At 32.9% G+C, this 14824-nt stretch overlaps 1 protein-coding gene across 8 annotated transcripts in view; it reads right to left on the reverse strand.

The window, feature by feature from the left end:
- Positions 1-1421: 1421 nt before the first annotated feature.
- The window catches only part of FZD3 (frizzled class receptor 3), an 89178-nt gene continuing 75775 nt past the window's right edge, over positions 1422-14824 (reverse strand). For 4 of the 8 annotated variants that reach the window (XR_013525481.1, XR_013525480.1, XR_008475878.2 and 1 more), the window contains 2 exons: positions 8113-12619; positions 1422-5177 (listed from right to left, as the gene is read on the reverse strand). Coding sequence is in view for 4 of the 8 variants with exons in the window: in XM_035269889.3 (XP_035125780.1) it covers positions 12406-12619 (214 nt within the window). In the remaining 4 variants the exon portion in view is untranslated. Of the gene's footprint in view, positions 12620-14824 lie in introns of all 8 variants that reach the window. The other 4 variants (XM_035269889.3, XM_035269888.3, XM_035269887.3 and 1 more) reach the window with 1 other exon arrangement.

A 14824-nucleotide genomic window follows, 5' to 3' on the forward strand; every position in this document is an offset into this window, starting at 1 on the left:
TACTAAAAATACAAAAACACGCTGGGCGTGGTGGCGCAAGCCTATTGTCCCAGCTACTCGAAGGCGGAGGCTGCAGTGAGCCAAGATCAGGCCACTACACTCAAGCCTAGCAACAGAGCGAGAATCTGTCTCAAAACAAAACAAAACAAAACAAACAAAACAAAAACAATAAAAAACAAACCTCCTCCCTTCCCTCAGAGGCAAACCTTAAATTTAGCAACAATAATAATTGAGGATATTTTTCCATCTTAATTAAGTCTTCAGTTTATCTTAGAAATAAACTGTCAGATTAAGAACTTTATTTGGTTCACTGGCTGGCACATAGTAGATAATCAGTGCCTCAGGGAATGACTTTAGTTGACAAACATTAGAGTTCAGACAATTAATGAATATGTATATATACGTATCTTCATCATATAAATGGCTAGACCCTTCAATGTTTAGAGGGAGATGATTATAAAAAGTGGCTCCTGTTTTTCTGCATTAACTTAGAATTAACAGTAATGTATGAAATATAACGTACCATGCAATCTTCACTGATTTTACAGCATCTGGAGATGAGTGTTCAGTTCTGTGGAAGACTTTCAGAGGAATATTCGCAACTGGAGCATTTGGGAGAAGAACTAGGGTCTGACCGGATGTCACAGGAGAACTGGAGAATAGGAATTGGAGAATAGGACACATTTTGCATGCAGAGAAGATTTAGAGGAAACAGGATACCTTTTTTCAAATGTCTAGAAAGTACTTCTGTGATAGAATTGCTGTATGTCTGTAGATCAGTATCAATGAATGAAGGTACAATTTCCACTCAATATACGGAAAGTCTTTTATAACAATCAGAGGTGTCCCAAAATGAAATGGAAGGCTTTAGTGAGTTTCCTGCTACTGAAATCATTCAAGCAGAGGGTTATGAAGGATGGCATGAAGAATGTATGCACTGGGTTAAGCTGGACCTTATACGTACGTATAAGGAACTAATACGTACTACTGATAGTTTAAATCCAGTTCCGCCTTCCTGTGCATGAAAATAAATCACCTGATAATCTATTTGCTTATATGGGTGGGATTTCTTATTGGGAAATTGATACAAACACAATACTTAAATGCATTTGTTTTCAACAGGTATTTTTTGAGCCTCTAATATGTATCTAATAGTGTAATGTGCTGGAGATATAAAAATGAACAGAGATAGGTTTTATCTGTTATTGACAAAATAAGTATGAGAAAAAGGAATATAATGTAGGTTGGTGTGTGTTTATTTCTATGTGGTAGATTACTGTGGCTCCTACATTATTATGTAAAAAACTTAATATAAAGTATGAAAACATTTAAAAAGTCAGTGAAATAATATTAAATAGACCATTTAAAGAGTCTGGAATATGACAAAGAAAATTATAATTAATCAGGTACTAACAACAGAAAAGAGAACAAATTATTTAATTTTATTAAAAATTTCCAATTTATAACCAAAATATACAACCACTACATTTAAAATCAGTTTGTACACTCACAGTTAAAGTGCTAAGAAAAAACATTTACAAAAACTGACATCAGTCTACTGTAAACAAAATAAATCTACAAGAGCAGAGTGCAAAGCACATCAGCTAATGTGAAATTCCCAGTTCATGCTCTAACCAAGTGCACTTGCCCTGTACATCCCAACAACAGCAACTTTTTCACTCATTTGGAAATGAACAGTTTTAATGAGCATATAAAAAAATGAAAAACTAATGCCACAAAATATAAGTCTTTAGCATAAACACTTTCCAATTAGATGTTTATATGATTAATCAAGATTAGAAGTTTAGACTCACCTCAGCAATCTGACTCAGAATAAAGTTTGGAAAACTAAACTGCTAAGTGCCAGCTATTTAAAAATGATAATTTTTTTTTAGAATAATGAAAAAGAATACCTTTTCTACCTTTATAGCTCTTGAAAAATTGTAACAGTAAAATGGGGAAAGAATTTTTTTTTTAACAAGCATGGATAGTATTCATCTGTAAATTTAATATCAATGAGCAGAGCTGGAAGACAAGACCTAGCTGTAGGTCATGTAGAAAGATGGTGAAGGAGATCTAGGATGCTCCAGGCATTGCCCTTGAACTTAAAAACAGGATCAGCAGGCCCTGACTTCTTAAGGCCCGTAAATACAAATGACTAGCTCCCTTTTTCAAGGTCACTGAAAATATACAGCAGTTTCAGACATTACATGGGTTTGAGCAAGGGGAAAGATTTCCAAGCTAGGTCACTTAATGGAATCTCTTGTCTCAAAATAGTCCCATCAACACTAATTTAAATGATTTCCACTTTTGTTTTAAAGCTTTTCTACTCATTGAGATTAATTTGTGCTAACAGCAACGTTTGCTTTTAATGCAGATTTCTCTTTAAGAGAGATAAAAGGGCTACAGTCACTAACACTTTAACATAAATTAGTTAAAGCAAATTTCTTTCTAAAAAGAAGTATTGATAAGAATGACTGGGACATAGAGGCAGGTAGGGAAGTTTTGGAGAATGTAGCATTTGAGGAATAGATCACATGAAGAGGGTAACATGAGCATATTGCCTAGGAAAAAGGGTTCCAAGCAGTTACAGAGAGATCAAAGTAGCCTTTCTCCACTATCAAAATTTATCCCAAACCAAGACACCCAGAGTACGTCTATGGTGTACTAGATTAGCTTTTGTTGGCTACTCTTTAACCTTATTATTCATAATTTTATATGATGAGATGTAGTCCGAATTCGGAACAACCCAATTTACAACCTATTAAATCATAAAATTGGGGATTTTCCTCTGTAGGAGTTTCATATTTTTTATGTGATCTTCCACTCATATATTTTTATTCTTATAAACTGAAATAAAGGTCTAAAGAAAATCTTTAAATGGCATTTTATGGCAAATTTGTTTACTATATAACATAGTAGTATTCATTAATTCAGAATGCCTACCAAGATGATAAAATTTTAGTTGCCAAAATTTGAGTCCACATCAGATGCGAGGGAAAATTATTTTGCCTCAAAATGACACTTACAGATGAATCCTTTTATATTAGGTTGGTGCAAAGGTAACTGCAGTTTTTGCCATTTAAAAAATTTCTTTAAATTTCATTTTTTAATGGCAAAAACTGCAGTTACTTTTGCATCAACCTGATACAAACAATATCTCAGATTATAAAAGCTTTAAACTACACACAAATTGACTGAAAGTCTTATGTAACAAATATACTCCCAAAAGGCATGTGCTTCAATTACGGAGTCATTTTGATAAAACATTTTTCAAAACTGGGAAATTTAACAACAAAATAAAGGATAATTGTTTTAAAGGAGAATTTTCTTGATAAGATTCGTGGTTATCTGTAGAGTTTCCTTCATAAAGCCTCTGGTATGTTGATAAGGTTTATGACAAGAAGTCAATATATCTATTCTAAAAGATCTTTTGTTTGGTTCCTTCTTGAATATATATTATGAAATTGCTAGCATCTGTTCATTTTTGACCAATAAAACTAGCAATTTCATGTAGTTAAAAATAATGCTGTATTATCGAACTATGACTGGGTAGCAAAAACCTCCTTGGCCTGACTTTGAGAACAGCTGATCTACAGTAGAGTTTGTCTGCTGAGATGTGACCATGAAAACACCGAAAAAAGTTAAGAAAACAAAATGAAACAAAAAAGGGTAAAAAAACAGTTCACATTAAATAAATATGAGTCGGGTATCACAAATTATGAGTGAAACAACTAATAATTACTATTAATTATAGATATATTACATAAATAATCCCAAATTCATTGTCAGATTAAAATACAGAAAAGTTTATTTGTCTGTTTTTGGTAAAACATTTGAATTCTGAAGAAACAGCTTCCACTGTTCTATTAAATACAGATAAAATAATTTAATAGTTTTTGAGCTGTCAAACTTCTTTTTTGGGGCTAGCGGAAAGGGATGGTGTGTGGTATCAATATCAATCTTTATTATGCCAAAGTAAATCTCTAAACTAGTCATTTCTTTATATATGTGATACCTTTACACTTCAATGAGAAAATAAAACACAAAAATAAAATTGGCATTTGAAAATAAAAGCAGAAAAGTTGTGGGAAGCTGAGGTTAAAGATGTGAAATGGGATGATTCTAGGGAAGTTAAATATTATAAAAAGATGAATGATACAACATTAGGATTTAGTCTAACTCACAGCTAAGATAGAAATAGCACCTGATGGCAGGAGAACGACGTCCAGACTAATATTTTCACATTGGGGAGTCCTTTATATGATTTTAAAATGTTAAGTTCATATAGAAAGAAAATAGAGTATTTTTAAGTATACATTCACCTCAGCTCAATGTAAAGAACTACTGTGTTGATCTTGTCTCAGAAATACAGAATTATTTCCTAATAAATGTTTCTGCTGACAAGATGAGTTCAGGGAAAAATTGTCTGAGGCAAGGACAAGTGAAGATATTTGTAAATTTCCTTTTAAAAATGGAGAATGGGAGGAATAGAGAAATAGAAAAATGGTGGATGTCTAAACATAAAGTAAATCACTCTAGGATTGTTGCTTTATCTTACAGAATATCCTATTATCAAAATCCAGAAAACATTAAATGTAATATTTGAACCTCAGATTCAATTTAACAAATGTGATCACAAAGACTTGCAGAGCCAGAGAACTGAAAACAGATCTTTTCTTTTTTTTTGGTAGGCAATCAAAATAACATAATAATATAGGCATCTCTGAATGAGAAAGGCTGGGCATCTAATTTAATTTCTGAAAGCTAGGAGAATTACATGATCCATGAAATGACGTAAGACAAGGAATCAAGTGTAGCTAAAGAAATCACACCAGAAACCAGTCCACCTTGCTATATCAGCTTTCCACTATTCTCTACTCGTCAGATCCTAACCCAACACCTAGACTGTAAATCTATACACCAGTGTTCAAAAGTTTAATATGAACTAATGTAGACAATCAGAGCAAAGACAATGATCTTTAAAAGTAACAGGAACATCCTTGGCCTAGTCCACAGAGAACACTACCAGAGAACTCTGCTGAGAGATGGAACTAATGTAATCTCTACCTTTTTTTTTTTAAGACAGAGTTTCACTTTTGTTGCCCAGGCAGCTGGAGTGCAATGACTCCATCTTGGTTCACTACAACCTCCATGCTTGGGTTCAAATGATTCTCCTGCCTCAGCCTCCCGAGTAGCTGAGATTACCGGCACACGCCACTATGCCCAGCTAATTTCTGTATTTTTAGTAGAGACGGGGTTTTGCCATGTTGACCAGGCTGGTCCCGAACTCCTGACCTCAGATGATCTGCCCGCCTCAGCCTCCCAAAATGCTAGGATTACAGGAGTGAGCCACTGCGCCCGGCCTCAATCTCTACATTTTATCAGATAACAATTAACCTTTCTGGAAACAATTTTTGTATAGCCAGAAAAAAATTAAAAATAACAAGCCACACTGATCTCTAATAATATTTCAAATGAAGACATTCACCTGCCCATAGCAATCTGGTAACTATATTTATGTAATAAATATTATAATGCAGCTTAAGAATAATTACTGAACAAAAAATTTTCAGTCAATTCCTCTGAAATATCTTTTGCATTTTAAAATTATTTTAATATTGCTAAATCTGATAGCTTTTAAATTAGCCATATGAACCACTGTTATCACTATTTCATCTTGAATACATTTTGTTTAAAGTTTAAGCTAACTAGCTATATTCATATTTAAGAGAACAAAGACCACAAAATTTTATGTCATTGTTTTCTAGATACCAATTTAAGGTGCTTATATTGGTGCTTAAGAAGACTTCCCCATTTAAAAAATAATCCATGTCCAATATTTATAGCTTTCTTTCATTTTTATTATCTGTAATATAAGTTTCCTTCTTTAAAATTACTTAAAATCACTAATGGAAACACAGTTAATAACATATCTGAATCCCATCAATTTACATGTAAATGGCACTAATAATACAAGTTGATCTAGTTTACAGGGTGAATAACAAGAATAGGAATGAGACCAAAATACTGATTATAAAATGGTCAAAGGAGAACGAAATAAGAACTGGGTGGAATTTAAGATTCTACCTAAACAAATTCTTTTTCCCTAGACAATGAGAAAATGGAGGCACCACGAGGTAAAATGTCTAGTCCAAAGTTACACAGCTAAGTGCAAAGAGAGGCAAGGTCAGAAATCAGGTTTCCTGACTCAAAATCCTATGGTATTCTAAAAAAATAACATAATGCATTTTTACTAATCATTAAAAAAATCTGGCCAATTTAGAAAATAGAATTTTTTTTGTTGTTTAATTTTAGACTCCGGGATAGAAAATAGAAATTATTAAGCTCTAAGTTTAACAAAAAAAAAGGTAATTAGCAAAATAATAGAGCAGTAAATCTTCAAAATCTGAATTATTTCAAGGTAAAAAACTTGTTTAATCTCTGTTGGGAAAAACTGGTGATAGTGACCAATAAATAAAATGAACATAAAGTATAAGCAATGCTTTCACACCAACAAAAATATTCAAAAAAGAACATAGCAGATTTCCTGAGGCAGATGATGATTAAAAAAATAATCTGAAGGAAATTATTCTTCAATGCATTTCAACAGATGGCAACCACTGTGTCTTATAGGAAGTACGTAATGTACTGGTTTGGTGTTTGACTAAAATATAAGTGAAAACTTTTATATTTATGGCAACAAAATTTTACTTTCTAATTAGAGATCACAGAATAAGAAATATGTTTAATTCATATTAAATCTTTATAAATCAACTGAATAGAAATGTCTACAAGGATGGCTGCTTCAGGGTATACTTTAAACATTTTCATTCTTAGAAGACTTGGATCCTGAGAGAAAATTGTAATCCTCTATCAATTTGATGACTAAAGAAGTACAGGATTAAAATTAAATTAGAAAGAAACCCAGGAGACTGATTACAGTCAGATGGAAGGCATGGGATGCCTAGTCTTCCTATTCCTTTCCCAAACTCATCTAACTAGAACAAAAGAAGAGGAGAAGAGAACTAGATTATGAAGAGATGCCAACACAATTGTTTTCCTGTAAAATAGGTCCAAGTTATAAAAGAATAATGTGTAAGATTATACAGCTACCAGGAAATACAGCTGAATTAAATGTAAACATTTTTTCTTAATCACTTGTAAAAAGACACAAAAACATTTAAAAGAATCACAAGTTCCTTTGCAAATCTAGGTTCCATAAAAATGCTATTCCTTTGTAAGTGAAGAATGGAGAAAAAAATCTTTACAGTTTAAAAAATTATAAATGTGTACAAACAATTCTCATAGTACGATGACTTAAAATTTAAAGTTTTGCAATGATGAAAACCAACAAGTGAATCACTGTTTCAAAACTTGTTCTCAATCAGAAAGAATTAGGTACATAAAAGCCAAAAAATCAAAGACAAATATTATAGGGTCTACATTCTTCTTTATATTTTTCTTATAATTTAAATCAAGCGGCTGTACTTATACAATTTGATATAAAAGGAAAAATATAATGAATATCCCCAAATTTGTTCTACAAATTAACTACATAAAATTTGAGAGCATACTCTGGTATAACACATATTAAAGAGCCAATACAATTTAAGAGCGTAACCTGCCTTTTAGAAGTTAATTGGATCACTGATTTAAAGACTGTACCAAATGAATACTGGTCTAATTGCCTATCTTGTTGTTGTTGCTAAAAAGAAATACTAGTGAAGACTATATCCTTGGTTTCTACAGCCTCCCAAATTCTAACAAAATCAAATGGTATCAGTAGAACACTTTATGGATCAGGCATGATGGCATGCTTGTAATCCCAAAGCTTTAGGAAGCCAGGAGTTCAAGACCAGCCTGGTCAACAAAGTGAGACCCATCTCTACAAAAAATTTAAAAAATTAAAAGTAAGCTGTGTGCAGTGGCTCATGCCTGTAATTCTAGTACTTTGGGAGGTCAAGGCAGGCGGATCACTTGAGGTCAGGAGTTCGAGACCAACATGGCAAAACTCCGTCTCTACTAAAAATACAAAAATTAGCCAGGCGTGGTGGCACGCACCTGTAGTCCCAGTTACTCGGGAGGCCGAGGCAGGAGAATCACTTGAACCTGGGAGGTGGAGGCTGCAGTAAGCTGAGATCGCGCCACTGCACTCCAGCCTGGACAACAAAGCCGCACTCCATCTCAAAAAAAGAAAAAAAAAATTACAATTAGCCAGGTATAGTGGTGCATGCCTACAGTCCTAGCTACTTGGGAGCCCGAAGCTGCAGGACTGCTTGAGCCCAGGAGTTCAAGGTATGATTGTGCCTCTGCTCTCCAGCTCGAGTGACAGAGCAAGACCCTGTCTCTAAAAAAATGTTTTCAAGTAGAGTAATTTATGGGTTATAGAGCATTACAATAAATGTTATTTCACTTGATCCTTACAGTGTCCAGTGAGGGAGGCTAAAACTGAAAACTACCTTAACCTCATTTTATATTGAAGAAACAAAGATTCAGAGAAATTAAATGACCAGTCCAGTTGACATCATAATTATGTCTTTTTTTTTCAGGCCCATACTGGCTAAAATTATGAGTCTTAAAATTCCAAGCCCAGGGGAATTTTCATTATACTAGACTATGTAAGTCATCCAAATATGGTAATATGTAAATGGACCTTTGGCACGTCAAAAAGCAATATAAATATCGTCATAATGAAATTTTGGTAGGTTAATGTTTTCTAAGCTCCGGCAAATGATTCACTAATTTATATAATAAAAACATTAAGTTGTTCCTTTTATTTCAAAGAAATATTGCCTAAACTAAGATGGGTACAATTTGAGTTATTTCCAGCTGTTATCACAAAGAAACTGATGAGGTAGGTTAAAATGCAGTAAATTTTTCTAATTTGAAGACATTCTCAGAATTTTTATAAATCTGCTCTAACAGCAGCAGAAAAAGGAAGGTTGGTTTGAAGATTTATTTACCCAACTGGTCCACAAAGATCTAACAGCGTAAGACTAACAGGAGCCTCATTACTTACTTGTAAGAATCACTATTCATCTTCTAAAACTAAAAGGATTGGTACATGTTTGTGCATAAATTTCTTTAATTAAAATAGTGATATGGACTATCATCTATGCAAAATGTTTTATTTGGTTTAATTTACATATTTATTACCTGCCCCATATTATTCTGGTAAAGCAGACTTCATTTCACATAGATTAAATTTAGATCTTACAAATTTCTTTGATGTGAGACTCACTACTAGGGTAAAAGCAAGTTGTGTAACATGAATTGTTAATTTAAATATTTACTGAAAAACTGTGTATGAAGCCCTGTGCCAGCTGAGTTATTAACCAATTGTTCTTTGAAACACACTGTTCTGAGTTTAATATTATCTTAGGTCTTTTGTCTAATTATTGAGTAAAACAATGTTGCTGAAAGCAGAGTACTTTTTGAAAACCTTTTGATAATATATTAACATTTTAGAGAGAACTATTATTTTCTCAGTTGTCAACTGAAAAAAGAAAACACTAAACATTATCGTATGCCAATCAAAGTTAAACATATGGTAGGAAAACTGTCCAGACTTGTTCAGATTGGTTTAAGCTAGTTGAGACTTGAAACTGCTGCCCAAACTAAATACTGTTCTTTAAAACCATGGATTCACAAGATTACATTATGTAATTTTGCCCCACAGTATTACATAAATTTTGTGGGACAAAATTAAGATACTTATTGAAAGTAACTGAAAAGTCAATATAGTATTCCCATACATACCAACAATTAAAGGGGAAAGTACAAATGAATATCTAAAAATCTGGAAGCACCAAGTTAAGATTTTCATGGTGATGTTCACTTAACTGTCTATACTTGGCCCACTTGTAGAAGAAAACCAATTAACATCTTGGCAGTTGATAATATATTGCAGATGGCAATGGATGACAACATCTTCAGGCTCAAACTGGTACCTTCTATTTTAACTTATTTTTGTTTGTAAATGTTTGTTTTGGTTCTCTCATGCTGTTTGCAGGGCAGATTCTCAGACAAAAGCATCATGAATTATTGATAAATGAGTTGTTTTATGTTTGGCTTTCAGAGAAAATGTTTACTAATTGTCAGTTATGTGGGAATTCAGACCTGCCTGCCTTGAGTGTTAACTCCAGTTCCAAGGAGAAAGGCAATGAACATAGAGAAAACCAAAAAACATTTTGGGCCAAATATTCAAATATATCTCATGAAGAATAATTCATATCATATATGTACTTTGAAATATATAATAAGACAAATTATTACTATCAGAAAACTGACTTTGCTACCTGAAAAGATTCTTTTTCAACACCTAATTTCTTGGTAGTTTCTGTTTTAAAGGGTGAGAAAGAAAAGTACACATAAATTCAACACATGTCAAGGAATGTACTACAGCAGTCCTCAAACCTCTTAAATCCACAATACCCTAATCCCTTATCATTCATGCTTTACAGTTTTCAAAGAGCTTTCACATGATTTTTTTCATTTGATCTTATTTGACAACGTTGTGAGGTAGGTAGAGTAAGTATTTTTTATCTTCATTTACAAACAAGGGAACTGAGGCTCGAAGAGAATTGTTAAAGGTCAGAAACAATAGCATAAGGCAGAGCCAGGCCTCTTCAGAGTCTAGAATAATTCTTCAAAGTATGATTCTTGAATTACCTGTATAAGAATCACCTGTGGTGTTTTTATAACTAAAGATTTTAAAGTCCTATCACTTTGGCCTTACAGAATAAGTCTCTTTAGGAGTGGAGCCCAGAATTCTGCATTTTATAATGAATAATAAAGTGGAGAACAATTAAATATTAGATAATGATATAAAATCGAAAGACTGAATCCATGTGGATGGATGTTCATATGATATAATATGATGCCATCAGATCATCGGGGCAAGTTAGTTTAAAGTAGTGAGTTTCAAGCCAGGCTGCAGATTAGAATCACATGGAAAGCATTTCGTCCTTTTTAAGAAAGCTACCAATTCTTATTTGTATGAGAGGAAGTTGTTAGAGAATCACCCAAGTGATTCTTACCTGCAGTCAGGGTTGATGACCCTTTAAATATGCTTTTTACATAACACATCCAGCATGTTCCAGCATTTTTCTTTCTCTTCGGATCGATTTCATGCCTAATAAGGTTTACAGTTTATATTGTAAATTATTTAAACATTACCAGATAAACATTTTTTACTTGATTTTTTAAGATTAAATGATATAGTAAGACTACTAATCATGCTTCATTTAGCTACAATGATTTTCAAATACTCAAATCAATCACCACTTTGGACCGAGGTTATATATATTTCGGTTGTAAACAAGAATGATCCAGAATCTGAAAATAAGAGTGTGGGGCAAAAGCTGTAGCCTACTAGCTATAGGGCAAGGCGAGAGCAGACAATCAACTCACTATAGGAGGGCCTGGATGCCAAGGTCTGGTGGCTTTGGCAAGATCAGCTCTCACTGCAGAAAAATACAACAATGAATACAGAGAAAATACTTGGCCATTTTATAACTGTGGTTACCATAAAGAGCCTTATAATGTGTGATGTTTATCTTATTACATGCCTCCACAAAGCAGATTTTGAACATTAAGTTTTCTATGAATCAATACTATTACATGGGAAAAGATGGCTACAAATTAAAATTTTTCCATCATGCATATGGATAAGTTATAAAAACACAGCCAGTAAAAGTAATATTTACAAAAGTTATAAAACAGCACAATTATAGGGGAAAGAATGCCCATCTCTTTATTCTACTACTAATCCAAATCCTGAATATCTCTGGATGAATATTACTTCAATAGGATTTTGAGAGAATCTTTCACAGACTAATCAGATTCTTCTGTTGCACTTTTATTCTATTAGCTAAAATACCCTTGCTGATTTATTAAATTCTCCTTACAGTTTAAAAACACAGTTCTTTGTTCACTTAGTGGAAATAAAACTACAAAGTCCTACTATTCATCTGAGAAGTAAACCTTGCATAGAAAATTTCTTTAATTCTGATATTGTTTTATTAACTGAGCTACCAGAATGTTATCTCACAACTAGTTCATAGTATATGAAAGTTCACTACAAAGCAGTCACCACACATTTAGGATTTTTCTAAATATAAAATGAGTGGGTTTATAAAAATGCTTACCAGACAAATAATTATCTCTTTTTAACCTAGAAAGACTAATTATTATTGTGATGATTTAATTCTTAGTGTTTTGGATGCCTTGATGTTCCAAGTTTGATGCAATATAAAAAGCAAACATTTACCTTTCCAGTGGACACAATCTGCACTTGACTGAAAGCATGTTAACAGCGAGTTACAGCAATCAGTCATGCAAAGGCAAACAATAAAATCTGCTTTTTAAACAGCACAAGTTTTCCACCTTAGACAAGACAAATTAAGCACTGGTTCCATCCTCTTCAATAACCCGATTCATGCTGGTGCCATGTGTGATGTGAGTCATGGGATTATTACTGAGATCTCTGATGCTGCTATGTCGTGACTGTTCATTGAGCCGATGAGAACTACTATGCCTGGAGTGATCTGTCAGTCGTGACATGCTGCCATGAGGTAGTCTCTCCTCCATTCCTCTGTAACTGCAGGGCGTGTACCTGTTATGAGAGAGTTTATTTTGAGTGGGTAACAGAACACACTAGAAAATGTAATAACACTAATAATTTTCATGAAGATGCCTCAGTACGGGAAATTATTAGGAAACCAACCATGAGAAAGTAATAAACAACTTTTGATTACTTCATTAACACTGTAGAATTACTGATATAGCCAACAAAAGAAAAGAGATAATCCACTCAGAATTAAGGTTCCATTCCCTGCAAAAGGACAGAAGCTGAGGTTAAACAAGGCTGATTTGAAGCTGCGCTAGATATGGATGCCTTCAAATGAGTTTTGAACAGGGTGGGTTCAGGGATAGGGGTAAGAACAAACAGAAGAAATGTGGCATTGCCCCTGGCAGCCAAGAGTGGTTATACTCAGTAGAGGGGTACACTCAAATTTTATTAAAAGACTATGATTGGAAGAGGGAGCATATGAAATCAGGGGAGAAATTGTGTAACCTAAAAAAAATAAATGAATAAACTGGCAAGCAACAATGACAGTATGTGCTGAAAGCTGCTTTTCAGTTAAAAACTGAATTAACTACCTGTAAATTATCTTAATCACTTCTTAGCAGGGCTTGAGGCTGTGAAGATGCTCCTTCATGGAAGCTACATCTGCTTGGAAGTTACATCCTAACACTTTGTAACCTATATTCCCACTAAAGCAAATTCTTTGTACCTCCAGCCCTAGGACCCAGCTTGGAGTATATGAGCTGGGCTCCTCTGCTAACTGCAGGCTGTCTCCTTCTCTGCACTTATCTTGAAAGGCAGCAGTAGGGCTATTAAATTTTCTTTTGTTGCAGTCCTGACTCACTGAGCTTTGCCATGAGGAATGAGATTAGCTCTAGGCCAGTCAAGGTCAGGAAAATCAATTATGACTTTTTTATTAGTCCTTTGCTTATGGAGCCAGCATGCTATTTATCAACGATTCTGGCTTTATAGTGTGCTCTTTCAAGGTAAAAACCATATTTTATCTTTTAATCCCTAGTGCCTCAAAAAATATTTGTCTAAGTTACTTTTTGTTTACACTCACACCTATACACTTTTGTGTATAAGTAAAAGTATTTGATTTAGGAAAATAAACCTCAAAGAAAACTTAGTATAATTTTGCAAACTATACTAAGTATTTGATTTTGTAAAAGTATTTGATTTATGATAATAAACCTCAAGGAAAACTTAATATAATTTATAACTTTAATTAACATTAGTGTTTCTAAAAATAAAATATAGCAGGCTAGGTTTTTTATTTTTGAACAGTCATCAAAAAAACTAATCATAAGCAGTTGCAGATCTGTTGGTTGTCAAGAAGCATTAATCTACCATTCCTTCACAAAAATAATTGTAACAAATTTCATGAGTCAGTGTGAATTATTTATAAAATTTAAAGATAGAATCATACACCATGGAGGTGATCTTTCAGTCTTATAGCAATGCTTGTCAAGTAACATTTTCATTAGATCAGAGTTTAAAACTTGAGAAGTCTTTTCAAATTTTTTTCTTTTTAAAAACATGTCTTTTGTTTCACTAAAGCAAAAAAGAAAAGTTAAATATGAAAAGATAAATATTTAAATATTTTAAACATTTCTCATGTTAGTGGATAAAAAGGTATTTAATTCTTATTTATTAAAAGATACTTCACATTTAGGACCTAAAACAGTTTTAAATTTGTTCTGCATGTTTTGGTAAATGATGACATCTTTGCAGATAAAAACATTTCAGAATGGACTGGTTATTCTAGTCTAATAATTATTATTTTGCATAATGATGATTGCCTTAAAACTGAATAGAAGATTTTTTCTAAGTTTCCAAATATGACTTAGCAGCTGATTTGGAGATCTTTCACTTCTCAATGGCTTCCTAAGTATCTGTCTCAAATAAATAGGGCAATTGAAAAAAGCAAAATATAATGCAGTTTTCTAGTAATAATATAAAGTTATCTTTTAAAAATCACTATATAAAAATATAAACTGAGTATTTTCTAAAATGAAATATAAAGCTTTGAGTTACAAAAACTCAAATAATATATTTTTCATAGAAAATTTTACTATATTGAATAATTACATCTAAATTTCTTAGTGACACATATGGCTATCCACAAAAAAATCAACCTGACCATGGATAACTAAAAGTCGACTACATAGAAAAATAAATTTAAATATACTGTTTAATCTCAATTGTATATATAAGAATTACCAAGTTTAT

This window comes from Callithrix jacchus, chromosome 13 (genome assembly GCF_049354715.1).
Source record: "Callithrix jacchus isolate 240 chromosome 13, calJac240_pri, whole genome shotgun sequence".
NCBI classification, from domain to species: domain Eukaryota; kingdom Metazoa; phylum Chordata; class Mammalia; order Primates; family Cebidae; genus Callithrix; species Callithrix jacchus.